General features: G+C 36.2%; 1 protein-coding gene across 2 annotated transcripts in view; it reads right to left on the bottom strand.

Moving 5' to 3' along the window:
- The window catches only part of LOC140166002 (plasminogen-like), a 58,957-nt gene that overhangs the window by 9,082 nt on the left and 22,416 nt on the right, over positions 1 to 27,459 (bottom strand). For both annotated transcript variants that reach the window (XM_072189370.1, XM_072189371.1), the window contains 9 exons: positions 24,850 to 25,020; positions 20,053 to 20,331; positions 15,336 to 15,359; positions 11,661 to 11,939; positions 7,469 to 7,492; positions 4,110 to 4,406; positions 2,760 to 2,810; positions 1,624 to 1,899; positions 1,030 to 1,290 (listed from right to left, as the gene is read on the bottom strand). In XM_072189370.1, coding sequence (XP_072045471.1) covers positions 1,030 to 1,290; positions 1,624 to 1,899; positions 2,760 to 2,810; positions 4,110 to 4,406; positions 7,469 to 7,492; positions 11,661 to 11,939; positions 15,336 to 15,359; positions 20,053 to 20,331; positions 24,850 to 25,020 — 1,662 coding nt within the window. The remainder of the gene's footprint in view (positions 1 to 1,029; positions 1,291 to 1,623; positions 1,900 to 2,759; positions 2,811 to 4,109; positions 4,407 to 7,468; positions 7,493 to 11,660; positions 11,940 to 15,335; positions 15,360 to 20,052; positions 20,332 to 24,849; positions 25,021 to 27,459) is intronic.

Raw genomic sequence — 27,459 nt, 5'->3', positions numbered from 1 at the left:
AAAAATATTTTAGACAAATTTTACCGTGCAATTTTAGAATTTGAGCGTGATGTATATCGATGTTGTATTTATTATGTAAATAAACAATTTCAATGGCCTTTTGTGCGAACCTTCCCGAATTCTCGTGGAACAAGGTCGCATATTGTACACATGACTGAATGTCAAAAGAGCTCATATCCAAGGCTCATGTGTATATAACGGTTAAGCTTCATTTACTGTGACGTCACCAGTCTCCTACCATGGAAATCAATTTTGCTTCGAGCGGGGAACGGACCTTAAAATGGTGTACGAGGCAGAATTTACAAACAGAATTTCTCTTTTTTCAGGAGAAATACGAATAAAAAAATTGCAACGAGTGTCAACTTGTAATGTAATAATAATTTCTTCAAATGGAGATAAACTTGTTTTTGCAATAGACCTGCCCTTTACCAAATTTCCATTTGATTTTATTTTAAGAAGGAGATTGGTATATAAATAGTGGCGTACCCAAAGAGGGGAGGGGGTTGGGGAGGGGCAGATTCACCCCTGTGAGAAGTCTTGCGAGGGGAGGAGGGAGGAAGAGGGGATATGGAGAATGAGAGAGGGCTGGAGGAAAAAAAAAAAGGAAGAAATGAAGAGATATAATAAAGACAAGTAGATAAATAGAAATATAAGAAAATGATGGGAATGAGAGAGGGAGGGTGAGAGGGACAAGGAGAGCGAGGGAGTGATAAAATGTGGGCCTAGGAAAGAATAAGTACAGAGAAGGGAAAAGAAAGGAATGATGAATACATTCAGTGGCGGCTGGTGGGTTAAAATGCATAGGGGCTAATTGCGGTGCGTCAGCACCGCCATTCGCGCTTGCGCGAACAGGGGGGAGTCTGAGGGGGGATGTGCCCCCCTCAGAATTTGGCGATTTTTGATTTCTGAAAAGCAAATGGTGCAATTTGGTGGGCACTTTTAAGCGAAATTGAAGAATATTTCTCTTAATTCCCAGCTTCCCAACTTTTATTATCCGTTAAATGTCCATTCCAGGTTTACTATACTTACCAACAATACCACTACAGTCGTCACTAACTTCGCCAATAAAACAGTACTCCCATTCGACCCCTTCTACTGCGCTAAAACACCACGGCCCGGTAGGATCGTCATCCGGGTTTCTGCAATAGTTGTGCAGTCCAATCCCCTGTTCAGCAAATGATTCTGCCCAATCAGCAGGCCAATCTTCACAATGGCCAAGAGTAGTAAGTGTACTAGTACCCCTATAGTCTACACCACCGGGGATAGTGTAGCACTCAGGATCAGTTATAACTGGAATGAAACAAAGGTTCCTGAATATCTAACAGCTATTCAACTACCATATGCGGGGTGAGTGTGTTTATTTCTTTGTCGGTCTGGAATGTCCGGGCGGACACACACTAGGGTCCTGATGGGACCAGGCTCAAACTAATTGTAGTTCAAAGTTTATCAAGTTTCTGAACCGATCCAACGCCCATAAAAATATACTGAATGCAGATCATTTTATCATAAATAGGCCTAACCACCATGCCTTGTTTCTTTAAAAAGTTTAATTACGTCTAGGCCTATTTGCCCTAACGCGACCAAATGAGGCTTAAATCTCGGCGAGTTCAACTCGGTTTTTACCTTCTGTAAAATATTCACATCTCCAGCGTCCGGCAATATTACAGTAGTCCCAATCAATAGAATTGTCGGATTTACGATAATAACACCAAACCCGATCATCGCCGTAAGGATTGCCGCAGCCGGAAGGATTGCGGCAATGATTATGGTCACCGACCCCGGTTCCAGGAAATCGCCAGTCAGCATTGAGAGAATTCCAATTTTCGCACGTGAAGCCTTGTCGAGTACTTGATTGATTGCCGCGATAGTCACTAGCATTCTTCCACATATAGCATTCAGCTGAAATATCATATCAAAGTTGGACATTATTGCAACTATTTTTCGGGTTTTATGGGACATGAAATATACTACTTTTAGCAGAAGGAACTAAAGTGTGAGAGGAGTCACTCCGATCGCAAAACTGAGGACAGATTAAGAGCGGGACCTTGTGTAAGAGTTGTACCCTTATAATGCTAATGAGCTATGCATTACGTAGAAAAAACATTTGGATTTTTGATGATGATCTAATTCGTGTCTGTTACTAGTTATTTCTAACCCAGGACTTATAGACGGTTCAAAATTCGGAACCGCTGTATTAATCTCTTCAACAGAGTCCGATATATTGCTCTATGGACGTTTACCGAGCGACCGAGCGTGACTTTTACGAATCGACGTACCGCAGCGTCAGCACCAGGTAAATAATGATTTTAATACAGGCGGGAAACTAACTTAGAAATACGCCATGTAAGGAATCACGTGTATCTGTTACCACACCAATATATCGCCAGTTACAAAATAGAGTTCCCTTTCCAATTTGGTCCTAATCAATGATAACTACCATATTGTTAGTAAGAATACAAATTTGGTATCAACCTTCGAAGGAAAGTGTATAGAAAATTATTATACAAATTATCTTGCCATAAACTCATCAGACTCTGATTAAATGGGGGCGGAACTACTGGAGACTTTTTAATTTGGCTGTGTTTATAAAAATCAACCAACAGTACATAAAACGTCGATGCACTGTACGCATCTGGAGTATCTGTGAAATATCGTTCGCGTTTTAGTGAAAAAAGGATGCGATTGAGGAGCTAAAAATTCGCAAAATCGCTCAAAAAGGGAGTGAAACCATTTTAGGACCATGAGTGTCTCAGTCTTACCTGGATCTGTCGATGGTGGTAGCTCGTCATCGTCGTCATCATCATCATCACCTGGCAATTAATGAGATTACCGAAATAGATAATTATATTGCAATCTTTCAGTTGAATGGGATTTACCGAAAAGGTCAATTTGGGATGCTATTTATTTCTTGCTATGGTATCCCATCATGCACCAGGTGGTTGTGTTCTCGCATCTCCGAGCTTGAACCAGTGAAAGGAGAATTATGCCGGGAAATTGTGGGAATGAGATTCAACATACTCCTGGTATCCTTCACAGTCAGTTTCTGTCATTCCTAACGCATCATATCCTGGGTTGTATAAAATTTCCGAGGTTTTTGTAGAATAACTCTATAACGATAGGTCGTAGATAGCACAAACTATACATTTGTGAGATCCTTGTGATCAGAAGAATAAGTTGGTGTATCTGTCGACAAGATTGGAGCATTTTCAAAGTTTTACCCCTGTGTAACCTTTCGTGACGTCTAACGGTCACTAGGGGTCAAATTTAAAATGCCTCCACATTTTAAAATAAACTTTAAACATGTTGAACTTCATGTGCACATTGTACCAAATTTGGGAGGTTAGAAGGTTAGAAGCGAAACTAAATATATAATAAGGATATTTAATCGAAACTTTATATATGATAAGGAGATTAGCGCGGGTTACTGACATCATCCCTGTTTTGGACTTGCGAGTCCATTCACGTTTATTCAACCGAAGCGCCTAAGGTAGAATCTTTTGTCTTGAAGTGTGAACAATAAACATGATAACCCAATTGACCAAACACCGACAATACGCTATGGTGCAGTAACCAATCAGACCGTTGAAGTAAAGCTGAGCAAGAAATCCAATATGCAGTTGCCTTAAGGGATCTGGAATGAGCGTTTTGAGCGTTTCGACAGTATTTTTGTAGGACATGAGAGCACATCAGACATATCGAATTGCATTCTGAATACGAAGAATGTCTTTCTGATATCAAATAATTATCATTTTTTGCAATTCACGATATAATACAAATTTTATGACAAATTATTAAAATAACTTTATGGCTAATTTAATTATCTGACTTTTTGAATACCCGCCAGTAAAAACAAAGTTAGCCCGCCCCTTTACCCTAACCAATTTACATATTTCATTTTCACAAAAAGCCAATTCGTTAGATATTGTCAAACAAATCTGTAAGACAGATTTGCAATAACTCATTCAGAACAACAGAGGGCTCACTTTAAAGCTTTGTCAGTTTTTGGAACTTTGTTGCGTTGCAGTGTTCATGCATCTTTACATGTCAGCTCATGTCGTCGTAAAGGTTGCAAAGTAACGAATTGCTATTTTATTCATTTAATTCCTTACCGTCAAAATATTCACAAGAATAGCTTGGTGGATCAATGGTGCAGTAATCCCATTGTTGCTGGTCAGGGTCGCCCGTAATAGCTAAACACCACGGCCCAACAGGATCCTTATCGGGATTACGACAGTAAGCGCCGTCTTCAAGTCCCGTACCGCGATAGTCGTCATTTGTCGATTTATATTCATGCTGGTAGTCCGGATCATCCCAATCTGTGCAGGATCTACCATCATTAGTTGTAGACTCGAGACCACGATAGTCTGTGCCATCTGCATATATGTAGCAGTCTGGATCTACACGCTCTGTCAGAGAGATTCAGAAGAAGAAGCATGAATGCTGAATGAAGCTTTAAACTTTTGATCCCGGACACAAACGCAGGTGGCTCCCCCCGGATGGCTCTTCATATTTCATCAGCAAGAGAGATTGTGATATCATTAAGTCGTGACTGTGATCTATAATTGAAGACCGAATTAAAAAGACTAGTTTGCGTATGACGTCCTGTCAAGCGGACCAAAAATGCTATACTGCGCAGGTCAGCAACCAATCATGTCGCGCCTTTGCCCGGACGTCAGACGCAAACTAGTCTTTTTAATTCGGTCTTCAATTATAGTATTAGGCATGTCCACTAAAAATTTAAGTACTTTTAAATTGATTCTGACCTAACTTATTGGCTGGGAATTGATGAAAGAAACATTTTGGCGTTTAAATAATTTTAATCGGACGTTTCATTCCAGACATATGGCCTTTGGAGTGTCACGGTTTTATATAGGGCTGCTTGAACATGTTAAAAAGTTTAAGTCCAAAATGGAATACTAACAGAAAGTACAATTTTAAGGTGCTTTTTCTTAATGTATTTATTAACTAGCGATATTTGGAACATTATATTTGCTTATAACCACATGAAATAAGATCATCCTGAAAATTTAAACGATTTTGTTGACATACAACCAAAAATATAAGACCTCAAAACCCATGGTTTGTTTGGTGGAGCCTCAAGTATGATCATAGATGGCTGCCGTGGAAAATATCTCCATAGAGGAGCTGAACAATAAGTGCCTTTTTTGGAATGAATAGCGGCAGTCTTAAACATTGTTCAATTTTTTAAGGTCAGCACATTTTATCTTCAAAAATGATTATTCATCATGATATAAGTTTGGTAACATTAATCAATGGGGGTGGGGGGGTGATATCTTGGCTAAAACTGCATCACGCCTTCCCATGATGCATTTATGAAAATCAATAATTCCCACTATATAGTTTCTACAGATGACACAATAATGGTGAATAAGGGGGGGTAAGTAAAATATTGAAATATGACCGTATAAAACTGCAAAGGTCATGTGAGGTCAAAGGTCAGGTCAAATTTGAAGTTGCTCCAATTGGGCTGTAACTCGGGGAAAATGATCCTTGACTCTTGGGGAGTATGAAACCGCAAAGGTCATGTGAGGTCAAAGGTCAGGTCAAATTAGAAGTGGCTCTGATTGGGCTGTAACTCGGGTAAAATGATCCTTGAGTCTTGGGAAGTATGAAACCGCAAATGTCATGTGAGGTGCTCCGATTAGGCTGTAACTTGGGGACAATGATCCCTGGCACTTAAGGAAAGGCAAAGGTCATGTGAGGTCAAAGGTGAGGTCAAATTAGAAGTTGCTCTGATTGGGCTGCAACTCGGGGAAAAGAATCCCTGACACTTGAGAAGTATGAATCCGCAAAGGTCATCCAAGGTCAAAGGTCAGGTCAAATTTTAAGTTGCTCCGATCAGGCTGTGAATTGGGTCAAATGATCCCTAACACTTGGGAGTATAAAACCGAAAAGGTCATCCGAGGTCAAAGGTCAGGTCAAATTTAAAGTTGCTCCAATCAGGCTGTAACTTGGGGCAGATGATCCCTAACACTTGGGGAGTATGAAACCGAAAAGGTCACCCGAGGTCAAAGGTCGGGTCAAATTTAACGTTGCACAGTATTGCTGCATGATGATGTCATCAAAGTCATACGCCTAACTTACATCGTGCCCTTGCTAAGGGCACAGTTGCTCGAGTCTTATTATTTTTTCTTAAAAACGTTGATATCCGATTCCTTAATACAATAATAAAATAATAATAATTACAGTAATTTCCGCAATATGTCAGAGTACAGCTTTACCAAATTCTCCCACAATGCATCGCGAATTGAATGCCAAATCACCTTTTCGGTAAATCACACAAGCCTTTGAGTTTAATTTAATTACATCACGCCGATGCGCACATCGTTAACATCATTAACGTGAATTGCACAGTAATGATCCGTAGATATACGTAATATAATCAGCCGTCTACACTTCGTATGTACGACTGTTGGCGACTGAGGGCAGCAGTCTAAACGTAATGTAGTGGGTTTCAAGGCGCAAAGACTTACGTATTGACAGAAAAGTTGAATTGGCTTATTTTGATTCCATCCATGGTTCAACTCAATCGATTACATTCACGATGTTTACTATTAGGCGTTTAATTAACGTATAAGCATAATTTTAATTCTTTATTTGAAATAAAAAATATCATAAATACGAAAGAAATGTCTGTACATATTGTTAGAATTAACAGGTTTTTCTGCATAAATAATTTGAATACATGATATCAAAATCTATTCAATTTTTTTCAATTCTCAAATTATGAAACAAACATGATATGTGACCCGGCAGCACAAACGAGCCGTAAATTCCCTAAATTGTATTCTGTGTTACGGTGTAAAATGTGTACGAAGGTCGTATTCATCGATAACTTAAGTCTGGCCCGACTTCCGTCTTATTTTGATAGTCAAAACTAATCAATAATCCTATTGTTGAAGTGGATAATAAGCTTCTACCTTAGATGGCCGGCTATAGAACTTTTAATAGCTCTGGTCTTTGTTTGCTTTTGCTAAATCCTGTTCAAGTGGTGGGTTACCAGGCATTGTATTTTGTACAGGTATGCATAGCCAACAATTAACAATGAGAGAACTTTCTTAAACCTCGTTGACTTGGGGATGATTTGAAATGACCGCCAATTATGACTGTTTGATATATATTGCCAGCAATGTGGAAAAAGAGACACATGTAAAAACATAAAAAGCTATAATTTTGTTGAAGGAGCAAAGTTTAACAAACCATAACCTCGCTTCTGGATATCGTTTGAAGTCAAATGATATACCATTTTTAAGTTTATGATGTTTATTTTTAAACACGAAATAAAACAAAATTGACCGGGGAGGAATTTACGGCTCATTCGCCGTGGACGGTCACATATTAGCCACCAGTGGCAGTGGTTGATTTTTAAACTGTTGTCAAATTAGTAGACTGAAGTGGAAGAGAAATGAATGAAAAAGGTACAATTATTCGACATTACTAAGCTTACCTCCTACGCCAGGATTCACATCGCCTGAAATAAAGAAATAAATACATAGTAAAACAATTATGGTAAATTATGCTGGAAAGGTTTTAGTTTGAATACGTCTAGATATTTAACACTTCTTGCGTTTGAAACATTTTGTTTTCAAAAAGACCATTTTAAAATAAGTAATTTTTATATTTTGTTTATGTATGCATGATTTTGTGTTTTTCATTGGTTTGTGATACATTTTACTATTATTATTATTATTATTATTATTATTATTTTATTTTATTATTATTATTATTATTATTATTATTATTATTATTATTATTATTATTATTATTATTATTATTATTATTATTATTATTATTATTATTATTATTATTATTATTGTCGTAACATTGAGCTTTATAGCTTTATAATAATCATACTAATAATAATAATAATAGTAATAATAATAATAATAATAATAATAATAATAATAATAATAATAATAAAAATAAATAATAATAATAATAATAATAATAATAATAATAATAACTTAACGAGAACGGAGAGCAACCCTAAACTCTAACCCTAAACCCTAACCCTAACCCTTAACCCTAACCATAAACCCTAACCCTGCTTTTAAAAAACTTTTTACCCCATAATTTCATTAAGGGATGGGGTATGAACGTTTGGACAGTATTTATTGTGAGACATTAGAGCACATCAGACATATCGAATTGCATTCTGAATACGAAGAATGTCCTTCTGATATCAAATAATTGTGATTTTTGAAATTCGCAATGTAATACACATTTTATGGCAAATGATTAAAATTGATATTTTTGATATTTAACAGTACTCGAAGTAAACTTTATAAATCTGATGATTTATACTTAAAGTGTATGTAGGTAGGATGAAAAGCCGACGATCAATTGAAAATTTTGATCTTTCATATTGAAGATATGGATTTTTTCCCCAAAACACCAAAAAATTAGGTCTTTTGGGGAAAAATCCATATGTTCAATATGAAAGGTCAAAAATTGATCGTCGGCTTTTCCTCCCAGCTACATGCACTTTAAGAATATATCATTAGATTTATAAAATTTACTTGGAGGACTGTTATATATCAAAAATGTGAAAAATATCAAATTTTAATAATTTGTCATAAAATTTATATTATAACACGAATTTCAAAAAATGTAAATTATTTGATACCAGAAACACATTCTTCGTATTCAGAATGCAATTCGATATGTCTGATGTGCTCTCATGTCCCACAAAATACTGTCGAAACGCTCAAAACGCTCATTCCAGATCCCTTCAGCTTGTTTGATATCGATATTTCGCGGTTAGTGCTTCTTTGTAGCCCTACGGGGCAAACTAGTTGGATATCCACGTTTCGCGGTTAGTGGTACTTTTTTAACGATGAAAATTCGCATTTGTGTGATTAAGAGACAAATTTATCTATATCTGTGAAATCACAGATTTCACAGATATTTCTTAAAATGTTGTTCTCTTCCTATATATTGCTCTGACTGTTACCGAGGATTTATATTACTAATTTCCAATTTACGTCTCATCACTGTTATATTTTCATGAATTGTAGAGGCCGTCCGGGACACATCACATCTACTTTGATAAAGACAGACCTGTAGGTTTCTGAGTCATTGTCTTTCTTCAACATTATGAAATTTCACTCTCACTCAGTCGATTTCATTAGGGAAGAAACCAAAAGATCGATGACGTCCTATAAACGAAAATAGTTCGTTTAGGAGGAGGGGGTAAAAATCAGTGGCGGCGCTACGAGGGGCAGGGGGCATTTTCCCACAAATATTGTTCTTGCCCCCCTCCCAGTTTGCGGTTATTTTGCGCAAAATTTGCCAATTCTGCACCCCCCTGAAATTCACCGAATAAAATTCCTGGCGCCGCCACTGGTAAAAATACTTGATTACGTTTGTACAAAAACATCGGTCTGAAAAATGTGTCATTATTATTATTATGTCAAAATTTTCAACATTAAATTATTACGTTTCTGGCAGGGAGGGAGGGAACTAGTTACGTTTATAGGACGTCATCGATCTTTTGGTTTGTTACCTAAGGAAGGACAAGTTTCAAACAATCGCTTCTAATTATGAGAAGTTCTTCATAAATCAAGCATGTCAAATATAATTTTTATTATGTTTTGCATATGCATAATTAGTTAAATTAAATGACTTTTGCCAATTTGACAAGTTAGTGCTTCAAACTTACAAAGTACTCATTGTATTTAGGGGTTAGTAACTATGGGTGACAGGGAGGTGGAATGGGAGAGGTTGGAGGTATATAGTCTACTTGTACTTCCACGGTCTCATTTAAGACAGATCATTGCGATATGCTTACTAGGGTCAGGGGTTACGGGGATTAGGAGGGAGGCCTGTAAAGTGTGCTGAGGCTTGTGGATCAACGTCTAGGCGTTGTGCCTGTGCGTAGCGCACTATAAATCACTGCGCTTCTTCTTCTTCTTCTCAGCAATCAGGTGTCCCCTATGCCGTACGGAACATAATTGATTTAAACCAGGATTAAAAAGTGGCATGACAACCACATAAAAGTGAACCACTGCCGCCTACAACTAATAACAATTATGTACAGTGTGGGGAAGTATGTTAATATCTTTAAACTGGAATTTAGGTCAGCTCATTCAAGCAATTGCCTTTTGTATGTTGTTAATATAATTTCAATATTCAATACAGAACCAAAATGATTTGTCTTTGCCAACTCAGACAACTGAGATTGACCTTGATACACCTCTGAACATGTAAAATACTTGGATCACGTAAAGAAAAAGGCTGTTTACAAAGATCACAATGCTTCTGATACGCCATGCAGAATACGCCTTTAAAGGAGTAGTCCTATTTTGTGATTCTAGCATCCTCTTTCTATGACATTTTCAGTAGATATCCACGAAAAAAGCTTATTCCCAAAATTTCAGTTGATTCTGATTTTGCGTTTGCGAGTTACGCATGATATTTCACTGCTCCACAGACAATGTGTTGTAATTTCGTTCTTTTTTTTATTTATACATAAGCATTATGTAGCCAGAGGTTTCAGTGGTATAAAATCCCAACTTTTTTTGACGAAAAAGTCATTGAACGCTTGGCACACTCCCGTGCAATTATTAAACGTGTGTAATTTAGCATATGGGCTGTTTTCAGTGACCACTCCCTAAATAAACCAAATTCTTTATCAACAATTTTATTATGATTGCAAAGCATATAATCCACTCTCAAATCGTGTGCAATATGAAGCTCATACAACATTCTGTTTTTGAGTTATGGACAAAAACGACATTTTAGAGCAGTTTAGAGCCATAATTATGAAACGTGTCTAATTTAAAAGCACATGGGGTGTTTTCAGTGACCACTCCCTAAATAAACCAAACTTTTTATCAACAATTTTATTATGTTTGCAAAGCATATAATCCACTCTCAAATCGTGTGAAATTTGAAGCTCATACGACATTCAGTTTTTGAGTTATGAGACAAAAACGAAATTTAGATGAAATATTTTGCATTCGGTAGAGACAATCAACGAAAAAAGTCCTTGGAATGCTTGGCACACTCTGTCGAAATTCCGTGCAGAATTTCTTATGTTCATGGAAATGACGTATATTGTGTTTGGGAAGAAACATGACATCTACAACAATGATTTACCCTTCCCCTCTCCCCATCAAGCAATGTTGGAACACATTGGGGAACCGCTGAAGACAATGGCATTTCTCAACATTGCACGGGGAGAGGGGGTGACAGTTTTCCGTTATTTACACGCAAGCGTTCAAAGACTTTTTTCGTTGATTGTAGTTATCTGTCAAATTAAGGAATTTTACAGTTTTTATTGTCAAAATTCCGAACAAATTTAAAATTCCTATCAATATAAATAAATAAATAAATAAATAAATAAATAAATAAATAAATAAATAAATAATAAATAATCAATTAACATATTATTAATTAATTAATTAAATAAATCCTGAATAAATAAAGTACTTTACTTGCTAATTTATTTATTTAGGTGTTCTATTAATTTAACAAATTATTTCTATTATGTTTAGTGTTTTAAATTTTAAAATTCCTAATATTTGACAATGAGAATATTGTCAAAATTCTGGAAATGTTAATAAAATTCCTAAGGAGACAACAATACGAACATTGCCAAAATTCTTGAATTCTTAAAATTGAAATCACAAACTCACCAGAGCATTCACAGGTCGTGCTGTGAGTAAGTGGTCCACAGTAGTCCCAATTCCAATCCGGATTGTCTGGATTTGTGAAAAAACACCACGGTCTTTGGTCTTCTGTAGGAGTAGGGTTGCGACAATAATTATGAATCGGTACGTCATTGCCTTGTGCAACGAAGAAGTCTAGATATTCCTGGGACCAGGTGTCGCATGTGAAGCCATTTTCAGTTTCGGCAAGTGTTCCCCAGTAGTCGTCACCTAGTGGACTATTGAAGCACTCGGGATCTACACGGGCTGAAAAAAAATTGATACTAAGCATGAAAGTTCATCTGTGTTGATAAACTTCATGATTGGTAATTTAAACTTATGATCTCAACACAAAATAAGACGTACCTCAAATTTTCGGTCACAACTTTGACCTTCATCTGGAGACTGGCAACCCAAGTTTGGGATCAGTGAATCTGAATTTTTGTCAGTTTTTGATTTAAAAACGCATGGTTGTTTGTCAATACGCTGGCTAACGACTACCATCTTCTTTCAACACATATATTGAAGTGCAAGTCTTAAAATTGACTTCTTTAGAAAGCAACAATTACGGGAGATATTCATCATTTTCTACCCCGGTATCCAAAGATTATCGTCTGAATATCAAATCGTGCATAGCAGATACACGTGTATTGATCCCGGGTATTGATTTAGTTTCCCTGCCGTACAATATAATTATTTCACAAATGATGGTCGCCCCTTGCCTCCAGGAGCTACGCTAATGGAATCTCTTGAAACCTAGGCTTCAAACGTACGTATATAATAAATTGAATGATGTGAAGGGCTGCATTCAGCGAAAAAAAATAGTTGGCACACTTCAAAACAATGCAAATGCATGTCATACAAATAGTATGAAGGCGAGTGATGTCATGCACTTGTATCCCGGAGGATATCACGGACTGCACGGACCAGATATTAACAACATGGTTTATCCAACATTTAATTTTAGGAATGTGCAAACTATATATCGTGGCAGATATCGGGCTGATGATGCTATGCCGCGTAATTTTCCAAAAATTTAACATCCTATACATGTAATGTACAAAAACATTCTCGATGTCAGCGTGATCAATGTTTGGATTGATTTAATTGTGGTTTGTTATTTTTAATTTATGTGTCCGATCAATGCAACCATCTTTCAGTATAAAACAATGATTCATTCACATGAATTTTAACACGAATGGGGTTTTATTTTTTATTCATCCGGTGTTTCAAAGCTGGTAAAATCATTATAGCTATAAATAAGGTGCGTAGTGTGATGCTACGTTCTTTACTTTGGCAAGAAAAGATAAGAAATTAACTTGTAAATGGTAGATTGAAACCGTTACCAAGTTCTAAAGCAACGGCTCTCTTTAAAGGCGTACAAGTTGAAGAATGGCCATCGGAGATGGTTGAATTAAGAGTTTGGGTGTCAGCAACCAGCCTCTTTAATAGTTGCAGCCAATCCCTTCACTATGGACCACAATGGCCTCATCCCAGTGGCTAAGCCCAATTACCTCAATTAAACAACCATAGTGCAAAATTTGACCTCAAGTTGCAGAGTATGAGTTTTTGTACCCAAAGTTTCAAAAGTCATTCAATGAATGTATAAATGTATTGGGATTAAAGAACTGTGTGCTAATAGATGAGAATGTTTTGGATCATAGTGCTTGTGGCCACATCATGAATCCAAGAAAGCCATCACTTTAGATCAAGATGCTTCCACCATTACAGGTAAATTTTCACCCTTTCGGTCAAATTTATCCGGGGATAACTTATTTTTCCTTCTTAGTGATTTTGTCATTTCTAAACAACTGCTGAATAAAAACTTTAAATTATTAATTTCAACGAATCATTGTTTTGCACTGAATGGTTGTTGCATGGGTGACTTGAGGGATCAGAGACAGAAAGGTAATGAGAAAATACCAATCATCACATTGATATCGAGAACGTTTTGTACATTACATGTCGTCACTGGGCAGGAAAAACCTCATATGTACTTTTTGACCTTGAAAATGGATAAAGCAAGCCATTCAATATAATGTCTGCCCCATCAAGGCTTTATCCATTTTCAAGGGCCAAAAGTAAATATGAGGTGTTTCCTGCATGTAATTTTGGCCCTTGAACATGGATGAAGCAACCTCTTCAATATAGAGTCTACACCTACAAGGCTTTATCCATGTTCAAGGGCCAAAAGTACATATGAGGTTTTTCCCGCCCAGTGACGATGTATGGGATATTGAAAAGTGTAACCTTTTTTGAAAGCATCATTTTTGGAAAATGTTATTATTTTTGACCACTGAAATGTTTTTGGAAATAGGACAACTTTGGGAGAGTTGAAAAACGATTCATCTATTCACAGATTTTAGAGTTTTTTTATATCAATAAATTGTATGTCAAGTTATGCAAGGAAATGTTTTATAATTTAAGAGGGAGTTATTTCTTTTGAACCCTGTATGTCAAAATAGCCCAAAAAGTCCTCTTTAGGAAGGCAAGTACACGTTTTGCATGTAAGCAAATTTATTTTGGATCAAAATCCCAATCCAATCCTGGCTATGGACTTGCACTTCATATGATTCTTTCCTTTAAACTAACTAGTTTTACTACAGTAAGAATTTCATTTGAATGTACATAGCAGTACGCGATCATTTTTTAAAGAACAAAAATATGAGCGGGCGAAAAAAACCAATCAAAAGACATTAGCGGTCATGAACAACAAATCAGGAGCGAGTTGGATTCACCTCAACATCGGGCGTCAGTCGTTAATATACGGGCGTTAGTCATGTGGTTTTCATTCAAAATTTTTATTGTAGCCGTGAGGAATTTAAACAATCTGTCTTTAGACGAATCCAATTTCACGCATTCCTACACCTCAATGGCAGCCATAACTGAGTCCCCGTCGGCTCCATCTCACCTAAAATGTGAAATGATGCGGCCTTGGAGGGTATTTTAAACTGCATTCTATCACCCGTGTTACACGTAAACAAGAGAATGATGACAGTTTACAACACAAAAGAATCTAACATCGAATTTCAAGCGGCATTAATCCACCCAATTGGGCAGTCACAACATCAGGTTGGTGCTGCAGGGATCCAATAATGTCCGACCAAATCCTGACAATGACTTGGCTAGTTGGATTCGTCTATAGGTTATATACCACTAATAGGCCTGGGCGATACATGGAAATACGACGAGTAACTATTTGTTTTAAAAGTCTGCAATAAAATCGCTGAAATCGATCAAGTTATATAGCCAAAAAAGTACTTTTTAGGGTTTGATGCTTCAAAATGGTATATTTCTCTCATTATATGACATTTTTGTTGTAATAGTACCAAAATTCAGCTTCGGTTTTTAGTAAATATTCGTCCTACCATATTGTAACTTTCAGCTTCGAGGGCGCACTGCCATTTTAAGGTGTTTACGGTTCAGTGCGTTAAAACAAGAAAAGTCTCAGGGCAACCTATGTTGAGTTTTTGATAATTTGGCATCTAAATCATATAGTTTCACCTGATATTAATGGCATTTAACTGTGAGAGTTCTGAATATGAGAAAATTCCACCCGAAATAAGCCATTTCCCCATTGAAACCCGTGTAATACATAATTAATGGTATTTAACCATAATTTTCTGCCACGCTACCGCTTCCATTGACCATTTATCGACTTACCATCAACCGGACAGCCTGTATTGACTGAAATAAATAAATAAATACATAGTAAAACAATTATGGCAAATTATGCTGGAAAGGTTTTAGTTTGAATACGTCTAGATATTTATCACTTCTTGTAATGCGTTTGAAACATTTTTTTAATCTTTGTTATTATTGTTGTAACATTGAGCTTTATAGCTTTATAATAATCATAATAATAATAATAGTAATAATAATAATAATAATAATAATAATAATAATAATAATAATAATAATAATAATACCGTAAAAACTCGAATTGCATTCTGAATACGAAGAATGTCCTTCTGATATCATATAATTTTGATTTTTTTGAAATTCGCAATGTAATACACATTTTATGGCAAATGATTTTTGGTATTTAAGGGGGTTCGAAACGATGTTTCTGGAAAACAGAAACTGAATTTAGAACCATTTGAATAGATTGAATAAGTTAAGCTAAATACACTGAGCAAAATAGTTTTTGTTTGAAGGAAATCGGACATACGGTTGTCAAGATATGCATGTTTTTAGTTTCTTTGTATTCTATTGTTTTTTGCCAATATATTGATGAAGTTAATGAGGAAAATTGGCAAAATGTGCTCATGAATATTCATGTTTGCCAATATTATACCAATATCTTATGAATAAACCTTCATACTACTTTTATTTTATATGATTTTGACATGAAACTTTGCCAATGTGTTTCTATGGCCTAAAACATTACCATGTGATTTTTCCGCCCATCTAATTTGCATATTTGCATAATTAATTAGCATTATACTTAAGGCTAATTAATTATGCAAATATGCAAATTAGATTTGCGGAAAATCACATGTTAAAGGTTTAGGTCATAGAGACACATTGGCAAAGTTTCAGGTCAAAATTCTTACGGGTAAAGGTAGGATGAAGGTTTATTCATAAAATATTGGCAAAATATTGGCAAAAATTAATATTAATGAGCACATTTTGCCAATTGTCTTCATTAACTTCATCAATATATTGGCAAAAACAATAGAATACAAAGAATCTTTCAACAGCAATATCTCAAAAACCGTTTGTCCGATTTGGCTCAAATTTTAGAATTAAGATTATTTTGCATATCTCTCTGCAACAAGTCTATTTTAATCTCAATCAGAGCAACTTGATTTTGCCTTTCGTACCACCTTAACAGTACTCGAAGTAAACTTTATCAATCTGATGATTTATACTTAAAGTGTATGTAGGTAGGATGAAAAGCCGACGATCAATTGAAAATGTTGATCTTTGATATTGAAGATATAAATCCATATCTTCAATATGAAAGGTCAAAATTTTCAATTGATCGTCGGCTTTTCCTCCCAGCTACATGCACTTTACGAATATATCATTAGATTTATTTTTAAGGACTGTTATATATCAAAAATGTGAAAAATATCAAATTTTAATATTTTGTCATAAAATTTATAGTATAACGTGAATTTCAAAAAATGAAAATTATTTGATAACAGAAACACATTCTTCGTATTCAGAATGCAATTCGATATGTCTGATGTGCTCTCATGTCCCACAAAAATACTGTCGAAACGCTCAAAACGCTCATTCCAGATCCCTTAAGCTTGTTTGATATCCATATTTCGCGGTTAGTGCTTCTTTGTAGCCCTGCGGGGCAAACTAGTTGGATATCCACATTTCGCGGTTAGTGGTTCTTTTTTAACGATGAAAATTCGCATTTGTGTGATTAAGAGACAAATTTATCTATATCTGTGAAATCACAGATTTCACAGATATTTCTTAAAATGTTGTTCTCTTCCTATATATTGCTCTGACTGTCATCGAGGATTTATATTACTACCCAGCAAACACAAAAACGTTTTTAAAACGTTTTAAATAAGTTATATTTTTGGTTTTGGTTTGGTAAAAATGTTTTAATAACATTAAAATGTCGGGTTATATAAAGGTCATGAAATCGTTTAAAACGTTTTGTATGAAAACACACTACAACAATATTTTTAAAATGTTTTCGAAATGTCATTGTAAACTATTTTTGCAAATATTTTTGGCCAAATATTTTGTCAAAACTTAAATAACATTATGTTAAAATATTTGCACCCAGCAAGCACAGAAATGTTCTTAAAATGTTTATTACAAAACGTTTTAAAACGTTATTGTAAATATTTTGGGCAAACATTAGGTGCTAAATATTTTTCAACCCCAAAGTAACATTCTGTGTAGAATGATTTGTACCAAGTTTTCAAAAATGTTTTTGGAATATTATTAAAACGTTTTTATACCCTTTATATAACCCGACATTTAAATGTTTTCTGTAAAACATTTGTGTTTGTTGTGCAGTAAATTACCAACAAATGTTATTTAATGTTATGAAAACGTTTTATACCATTAATGTACCCTTTATATAACCCGACATTTAAACGTTCTCTGACCACCTTTTATAACCTTTTGCGAATGATGTCGAAAACGTTTTGTGTTTGCTGGGTAATTTCCAATTTACGTCTCATCACCGTTATATTTTCATGAATAGTAGAGGCCGTCCGGGACATATCACATCTACTTTGATAAAGACAGACCTGTAGGTTTCTGAGTCATTGTCTTTCTTCAACATTATGAAATTTCACTCTCACTCAATCGATTTCATAAGGGAACAAACCAAAAGATCGATGACGTCCTATAAACGAAACTAGTTTCGTTTAGGGGAAGAGGGTAAAAATCAGTGGCGGCGCTACGGGGGCATTTGCCCCCCCCCTAATATTTTTCTTGCCCCCCAGTCCCCCCCCACTTTTGAGTCCAAAATCCCCCAAATCACGTAAATTTCCACTTTGGGGCAATTTTGCGCAAAATTCGCCAATTTTGCCCCACCCCCTGAAAATCACTTCCCCCCAATGCCCCCCTCGAGCCGCCACTGGTAAATATACTTGATTACGTTTGTACAAAAACATCAACATTTAATATTTACGTTTCAGGCAGGGAGGAGGGGTCGTCTGAGAAACGAAACTAGTTACGTTTATAGGATGTCATCGATCTTTTGGTTTGTTCCCTAAGGAAGCGCAAGTTTCAAACAATCGCTTCTAATTATGAGAAGTTCTTCATAAATCAAGCATGTCAAATATAATTTTTATTATGTTTTGCATATGCATAATTAGTTAAATTAAATGACTTTTGCCAATTTGCCAAGTTAGTTCTTCAAATTTACAAAGTACTCATTGTATTTAGGGGTTAGTAACTATGGGTGACAGGGAGGTGGAATGGGAGAGGTTGGAGGTATATAGTCTACTTGTACTTCCACGGTCTCATTTAAGACAGATCATCTCGATGTGCTAATTAGGGTCAGGGGTTACGGGGGTTAGGGTTATAATTGATTTAACCAGGGTTAAAAAGTGGCATGACAACCACATAAAAGTGAACCACTGCCACCTACAACTAATAATAATTACTAGACGGTTGTCCGTATTTCGCGGTTCTCGGCTGTCATGGTTATTGGCTTTTGCATATCTCAAAATCAGGGTGTGTCCTTTGGCTGGGATCACTGTCCTCACAGCTGAGCACAATTGCAGCTTTTTGTAGTTTGACCTGACTTTCGCTCTCAAATCTGAGCTTCCTTGGCCAAAGTTTGGTCCACCCACCCACCAAGTGTGAGCTCCATAGGGGCAATTTGAAATTGTTGACTTTTTTGACCTATGACCTCTTAATTAAACGTAGGTCTGTAGAAAAGATCACCGTGAAAACTTTTGTTTGTTAGTCCAAGGTCCACCCACCCACCAAGTTTGAGCTCCATAGGGGCAATCTGATATTGTTACCTTTTTGACCTATGACCTCTTCACCGTAGGTCTAAAGAAAAGTTCACCGTGGAAACTTTTGTTTGTTAGTCCAAGGTCCACCCACCCACCAAGTTTCAGCTCCATAGGGGCAATTTAAAATGTTTACCTTTTTTGACCTATGACCTCTTAACCGAAAGTCTGACGAAAAAGTCACCGTGGAAACTTTTATTTGTTAGTCCAAGGTCCACCCACCTACCAAGTTTGAGCTCTATATGGGCAATTTGAAATGTTTACCTTTCTTGACCTTTGACCTCTTAACTGTAGGTCTGGCGAAAAAGGTCACCGTGGAAACTTTTGTTTGAGAGTCCAAGGTCAACACAATGGCATGGCTAGATTTGCCATTTAAAGTGTTTGAAATTAGACTTCAATTGAACTTGACCCCGGCCTGGGGGGGTGATGCTGTGGATCACAAATGCCCTTTTAAATCATATTTTTTTATCGATAATATTATCATAGTAGCTCATAGCCTAAGTGTATTGAAATCCCTTCACAGCACAGAATTAAAACCAGAGAACCAGGACTCGACCGCCATCTTGATACAGGCATGGATCAAAAATTAGGGGTATTCGGTTTCCCTCGGAATGCGCTTGAGGCATTCGTTGTCATTGCAAGCGCGACATAGATGATGGTAAATAATAAATAATCAATTAACTAATTATTAATTAATTAATAAAATAAATCCTGAATAAATAAAGTAATTTACTTGCTAATTTATTTATTTAGGTATTCTATTTATTTAACAAATTATTTCTATGATATTGAATGTTTTAAATTTTAAAATTCCTAATATTTGACAATGAGAATATTGTCAAAATTCTGGAAATTTTAATAACATTTTTAAGGAGAACAATACGAACATTGCCAAAATTCTTGAATTCTTAAAATTGAAATCACAAACTCACCAGAGCATTCACAGGTCGTGCTGTGAGTAAGTGGTCCACAGTAGTCCCAATTACTCTCCGGATTGTCTGGATTTGTGATAAAACACCACGGTCTTTGGTCTTCTGTAGGACTAGGGTTGCGACAATAATTATGAATCTGTACGTCATTGCCTTGTGCAGCGAAGAAGTCTAGATATTCCTGGGGCCAGGTGTCGCATGTGAAGCCATGTTCAGATACGGCAAGTGTTCCCCAGTAGTCGTCACCTGCTGGACTATTGAAGCACTCGGGATCTACACGGGCTGAAAAAAAAATCATTTTTACTACGCATGAAAGTTCATCTGTGTTGGTAAACGTCATAATTGGTAATTTAAACTTATGATCTCAACTCAAAATTTTGGTCACAACTTTGACCTTCATCTTGAGACTGGCAACCCAAGTTTGGGATCAGTAAATCTGAATTTTTGTCAGTTTTTGATTTAAAAACGCATGGTTACTTGTCAATACACTGGCTAACAACTATCATCTTCTTTCAACACATATATTCAAGTGCAAGCCTTAAAATTGGCTTCTTTAGAAAGCAAAAATTACAGGAGATATTCATCATTTTCTACCCCGGTATCCAAAGATTATCGCCTGAATATCAAATCGTGTATTGCAGATACACGTGTATTGATCCCGTGTATTGATTTAGTTTCCCTGCCGTACAATATAATTACTTCACAAATGACGGCCGCCCCTTGCCTCCAGGAGCTACGCTAATGGAATCTCTTGAAACCTAGGCATCAAACGTACGTATACAATAAATTGAATGATGTGAAGGGCTGCATCATATGGCTGCATTCAGCGAAAAAAATAATAGTTGGCACACTTCAAAACAATTCATATGCATGTCATACAAATAGTATGAAGGCGAGTGATGTCATGCATTTGTATCCCATGTGCACATTTCCCATCTTTCAATGTTGGAGGATATCACGGACTGCACGGACCAGATATTAACAACATGCAAACTACATGATATATCGTGGCAGATATCGGGCTGATGATGCTATGCCGCGTAATTTTCCAAAACAATTAACATCCTATACATGTAATGTACAAAAACATTCTCGATATCAGCGTGATCAATGTTTGGATTGATTTAATTGTGGTTTGTTATCTTTAATTTATGTGTCCGATCAATGCAAGTATCTTTCAGTATAAAACAATGATTCATTCACATGAATTTTGACACGAATGGGGTTTTCTTTGTAATTCTTATTCATCCGATGTTTCAAAATTGGTAAAATCACTATAGCTATAAATAAGGTGCGTAGTGTGATGCTTAGTTCTTTACTTTGGCAAGAAAAGATAAAAAATTAACTTGTAAATCGCAGATTGAAACAGTTACAAAGTTCTAAAAGCAACGGCTCTCTTTAAAGGCGTAGGCCTACAAGTCAAAGAATGGCAATCGGAGATGGTTGAATTAAGAGTTTGGGTGTCAGCAACCAGCCTCTTTAATAGTTGCAGCCAATTCCTTCACTATGGACCACAGTGGCCTCATCCCAGTGGCAAAGTCCAATTACCTCAATTAAACAATCATAGTGCAAAACTTGACCTCGAGTCGCAGAGTATGAGTTTTGTACCCAAAGTTTCAAAAGTCATTCAATGAATGTATAAATGTATTGGGATTAAAGAACTGTGCACTAATAGATGAGAATGTTTTGGATCCTAGTGCTTGTGGCCACATCATGAATCCAAGAAAGCCATCACTTTAGATCAAGATGCTTCAACCATTACAGGTAAATGTTCACCCTTTTGGTCAAATTTATCCGGGGATAACTTATTTTTCCTCTTTAGTGATTTTGTCATTTTCAAACAACTGCTGAATAAAAACTTTAAAAGAAAACCTCATTAATTTTAACGAATCATTGTTTTGCACTGAATGGTTGTTGCATGGGTGACTTGAGGGATCAGGGACAGAAAGGTAAAGGAAAAATACCAATCATCACATTGAGAACGTTTTGTACAATACTAGCCTACATGTGACCAATAAAGTGGAGTGAGTGTAGTCAATTAATGAACAATTACTCTTAAATATTAAATAATTCATCACTTGTGTCAGGTTTGAGCAAACTAACATGCTGAAAAAGTGACTTTTGACTGTAGATCTTTGGTTGTCCGCCGGACAACTAAAGCATTATTTTCGGTTGTCCGGTGCATGTTTTGGTTGTCACAGGCGAACGGACAACCAAAAATTCGAACACTGCTGCTCTCATATGGCAAAAGGGCCTAACTAACAATTTTTGAGAAATGGAGTTTTCACCACAGGAAGGTCAATGGATATTATATCTACCTATTAAAAACATAAAACACTTCTTTTCTAACCCGTAAATACAAATAATTACCCCAATTAGGATGGGTTACCATGTACAAGTCAACTGAGCACGGTTTCAATCAATTATCTCGAAATATACTTCTAGTGCCCGTTTCTATTCATCGTTATGTATTCTTCTCCCGTGCATTATTTTCGCGAACTACTTCGCGTGCAGGTTTATATAAACCTGCACGCTAAACAATACATTATCTAAAACCCGCACGCTAAACAATAGATTTTAGATAATACGTGCACGCTCAAATACTAGAAAAACTACTTTCACATTACTATATAACTTATATAACTATGTTCGATATATATACCACCAAAAAAGTACGAATATACATTCTGTGGTGTTGAAATAGTTATAGGTTATGGTATTTTTTCATGCGCACTTTGTATATCACAGGTTACAAACTGTTCTATTTTGTAACTATCATTGCCATGAATTATGATTAATGAACTCAAATAAATCAAACATCAAATGAGAATAATCGAGCTTATATTAATTAAAAGGGGCTAAAAACAGGTGGACCATAATTATACAAGATGACACCATTACAAAATATTCAGCATTTTACAAATGAATTACATGTAGGCCTATATCTAAGATAACATAAACACGGCCAGGAAACACACACTAGCGCATAATATCATGATCATGCTTTATAATACTGAACAAATTGAAAAATTCCACTGTCGTGTATTTTAACAATATTAGTAGATTTTAAAGTTCAAATTGTAGAACTATAAAGTCCAGTTGATATTGATGTATAAGTTTATTCTCTCTTCTCCATTCACCGTAGTACTACATGTAGTGGGACGTCAAAATCGATTGTTTCTAGGTCAACTAAGTGCTCTCTGTGTTCGGAACCACGATATTAAATGATCACAACATAAAGTCAATTGGTTACAAACCATGCGTGAATAAGTTACTAAAGAATGACGTATGGCGCAATCGATACCATTGATAGCTAACTTCTACAGTGATTGATTTTCTTGACCAGTTACTAGTAAATGCTACCTGGTCAATGACCTGACGGTGTTTTTAAAATGTAAGATATTTTACCTAATATTCAAACTAATATAATGAATGCAGTCATTAATATTGCCTATTGTTTTAATACACTCAAAATATATGACGGATAATGTACTCGTGCAAATGCATTCGTCAAGATAATCGCACTTGCCATGGAGTTATTGCATTTAGCTCTCGAGCCTATCGGCTCTCGAGCAAAATGCTATAACTCCACGGCGCGTGCGATTATCTTGACTAATGCATTGCACTCAGTTCATTATCCTTATCATAATCAATTTGTTAGTTAGGCCCCTTTGCCATGGCAGGGCAGAATACATGTATGGGATATTGAAAAGTGTAATTATTTTGAAAGCATCATTTTTTGAAAATGTTATTATTTTTGACCACTGAAATGTTTTTGGAAATGGGACAACTTTGGGAGAGTTGAAAAACGATTCATCTATTCACAGATTTTAGAATTTTTTTATATCAATAAATAATTGTATGCCAAGTTATGCAAAGAAATGTTTTATAATTTAAGGGGGTGTTATTTCTTTTGAACCCTGTATGTCAAAATAGCACAAAAAAACCCCTCTTTTCGGAAGGCAAGTACACCTTTTGCACGTAAGCAGATTTATTTTGGAACAAAGTCCCAATCCTGGGACTTGCACTTATGATTCTTTCCTTTAAAGTAACTAGTTTTACTACAGTAAGAATTTCATTTGAATGAACATAGCAGTACGCGATCAAAAAACGGATGAAACCAATCAAAAGACATTAGCGGTCATGAACAACCAATCAGGAGCGAGTTGGATTCACCTCAACATCGGGCGTTAGTCGTTCGTTAGTATACGGGCGTTAGTCATGTGGTTTTCATTCAAAATTTTACTGTAGCCGTGAGGAATTTAAACAATCTGTCTTTGTTCCTCCATATAGGTTATATACCACTATAGGCCTGGGCGATACATGGAAATACGATGAGTAACTATTTTTTTGCATTGCATCTAAAAAACTGCAATAAAATCGCTGAAATTGATCAAGTTATATAGCCAAAAAAGTACATTTTAGGGTTTGATGCTTCAAAATGGTATATTTTTCTCATTATATATGACATTTTTGTTGTAATTGTACCAAAATTCATACGCACAGTTTCGGTTTTTAGTATATATTCGCCCTACCATATAACTTTCAGCGCACTGCCATTTTAAGGTGTTTACAGTTCAGTACGTTTAAACAAGAAAAGTCTCAGGTCAACCTATGTTGAGTTTTTGATCATTCGGCATCTTAATCATATAGTTTCACCTGATATTAGTGGCATTTAACTGTGAGAGTTCTGAATATGAGAAAATTTCACCCATTTTCCCATTGAAACCCGTGTAATACTAATTAGTGGTTTTTAACCATAATCTTCTGCCACGCTACCGCTTCCATTTATCGACTTACCATCAACCGGACAGCCTGTATTGCCGCCGCCACCAATGCCGCCGCCGCCACCAATGCCGCCGCCGGTGCAGTAGGCGCTGGGAACGTACCCATAGTAGAAAAGTGCCCAACAATACCATTCGCTGTTTAAAAAGCTGCCATAATCCCCGCCATAATCAGTGATTTCTTCCTCTGTAAGACAAATTGAATAAGGGACGTACCATTTAGATTTCCAAAGGGGGAAGTTAAAAAAGAACACACCACAACTTCATCATTTATTAACCACCTGAGCACTACCTGCCGATCTAACATTGCCACTGATTGGTGAATTACACGTTATCTTCACTTTAATCACCAATCAGATGGAGCTTTGCAAATAATTCATCCCAATTCTAACAATGTTGCTGATTGGTCCAATTGATAATGAAAACTTCTTTTTGGCCAATCGGCAGGTAGTTCTCATGGGGTTCTTAAATGAGATATTACTTTTGCATTTCATTTTAAAACCACATTCTACACGTGCGTGCCATGGAGACAGTTATGTTACAATAAGTTTAAAGCCTTAATTTTAATTTATTCTTAATAATATTATTAGTACAACTGTCACGAAAGTTTTCTTGTCATTTTAAGCCAAACTAATGGGGTAAAATAGGCAAAAATTTAGGCTCGCACATAAATATTGAAACTTTTGATCAGAAATTGGGAAATTTTTTAAATCTTCGGAAGGTTAGGTCTGGTTACGCCACTAGGATTTAAAGTCAAATTTATGACTTTAATTCAAACTTGCTCCTAAAAACTTAATTTGGCTGAATCCAATAAGGTGTGAGTTGAGACATTTCTAAACATTACAAATATGCCAAACACTCAGGTTTGAAAAAAAAATTAACCAAAATAACTTTACATTATGGCTATAATCCATATCCAGAAGGTTACCACTGTTGAGGAGTGAAACCTTGACCTTAAGCACCAGAGGTAAGTAGAATAACCTCTGAGCACAGTCATGTTGTTCCCTAGCACTTGTTCAGTGCCTGTATGGGACCATGACAACCCCTCTCTGACATTACAAAATCCACCAGTCCTAGGGCAGCGCTGCGCGCCTCGCTGCACGTCTCGGCGTCCCAGCCGAGGAACTAGAGCTAGTTCGGGAGCTAGTTCTAGTTATTCCCTTTAGTGGAATATTCGTACAAAAAACATGCACCTGATTCGCTTACACCCGGCCGCGCTTTTGCCCCCTGAATATCCGCTCAGGGCCACCATAGTGGTATTATTGACACAACTGACAACAGAATGTGTTGGTAAAAAATTGTTAAATTAAATCGTTCCGAAAAGAGAGGATGGCTACAAAAATAGCAAAAACAAGGTTAAATCACACAATAAATTACCAACCCCCATCAGGGTTTAACTATGGTAATGAATAGCGAACAATTAAACTATAAATTAGCATCGTAAAGAGGACAAATTTATCCACATGTGAAGCGGCTTTCCGCAAAAGTTTATCACGTCTATTCGCTGTAGTAGTAGTTATGTCATATTAATGTGTTTACACTATCTTTGAATGTATCGCCATGTACTAGAAGCACGCTGCACTAATCACCTGTGTACGTGTGTAATGATAGATACCGCTCTATTTCAAAGGCACTTTAATATTTCAGGTGCTGGAGATCAGCATGATGTGAAAATTGTATAGAATTACGATCCAGGTCTTTATCACCAAGGAGCTTAGATAAGAAAGTGAAGCAATATATTACGTAATGCATTATTCATTTGAGACAATAAACCCTGCAGTACCATGAGTACGCTGTTTATCACGTACGGCGTCGTTTAGTGCAGAGCAATACATTCAAAAGTAGTGTAAATCCATTGCTATGGATATTAATCCTGTTATATCACTACTTCTACAGCGTATAGTGACAACTTTGCATAAAAATTGTGCACTTATATCGGTACATTATTAGCAATTTCAGTGTTTAAAAACGGATTTTACTTGTGAATGTTATATGCACAAATTTGAAAAGAAAAGGCAAAAATTTGAGTGATGTTTGCGATTATGAGCGCAATTAAAGTTATATTATAACATTTTCAAACAAAATAGATTAGCATTTCTTTGCCATAAAATGTTAGCTTTTACTGTCAGATATATCCCTTTTATTTTTGAGCCGAACAATTACGGCAAAGCAAAGAAAATTGGAATTTACTACCAGCGCACATGTCGCCAATACGTACCACTCCTTCGGTCATGTTATGGTACGACCCTTTGTTGTGTATATCACCGTCCCGCACGCCGTGTACATACTGTGTGTTATGAACATCGTGTATGCGTTTGACTAATAATTCCATCGTAATAATAAAACGCCGGTTCCGTCGTTTTATTCAAAATCTCGGATTTTGACAAAACTACAGCACCTAGAGTCTTGATTTTTGCAGGTTATATTGGTTTAATAAAGTACAATATAATCGTGTAAAATTCAGTGAGGGCGTACTCCTCAGCAAATGTTATAATATGGCTTTAATTCGCATGAATACACGAGTCGGGCCACGAGGTCAAAATGGGGTTTAAAATAGCAGTCGGATGTAAACAAGCGAAAATCGGACTCTTCAATATATCACTAATTCTCTCAAAATGTAGACGGA

This window comes from Amphiura filiformis, chromosome 12, assembly GCF_039555335.1.
Source record: "Amphiura filiformis chromosome 12, Afil_fr2py, whole genome shotgun sequence".
Taxonomy (NCBI): Eukaryota; Metazoa; Echinodermata; class Ophiuroidea; order Amphilepidida; family Amphiuridae; genus Amphiura; species Amphiura filiformis.
This window is presented reverse-complemented; position numbering and strand designations above follow the sequence as displayed.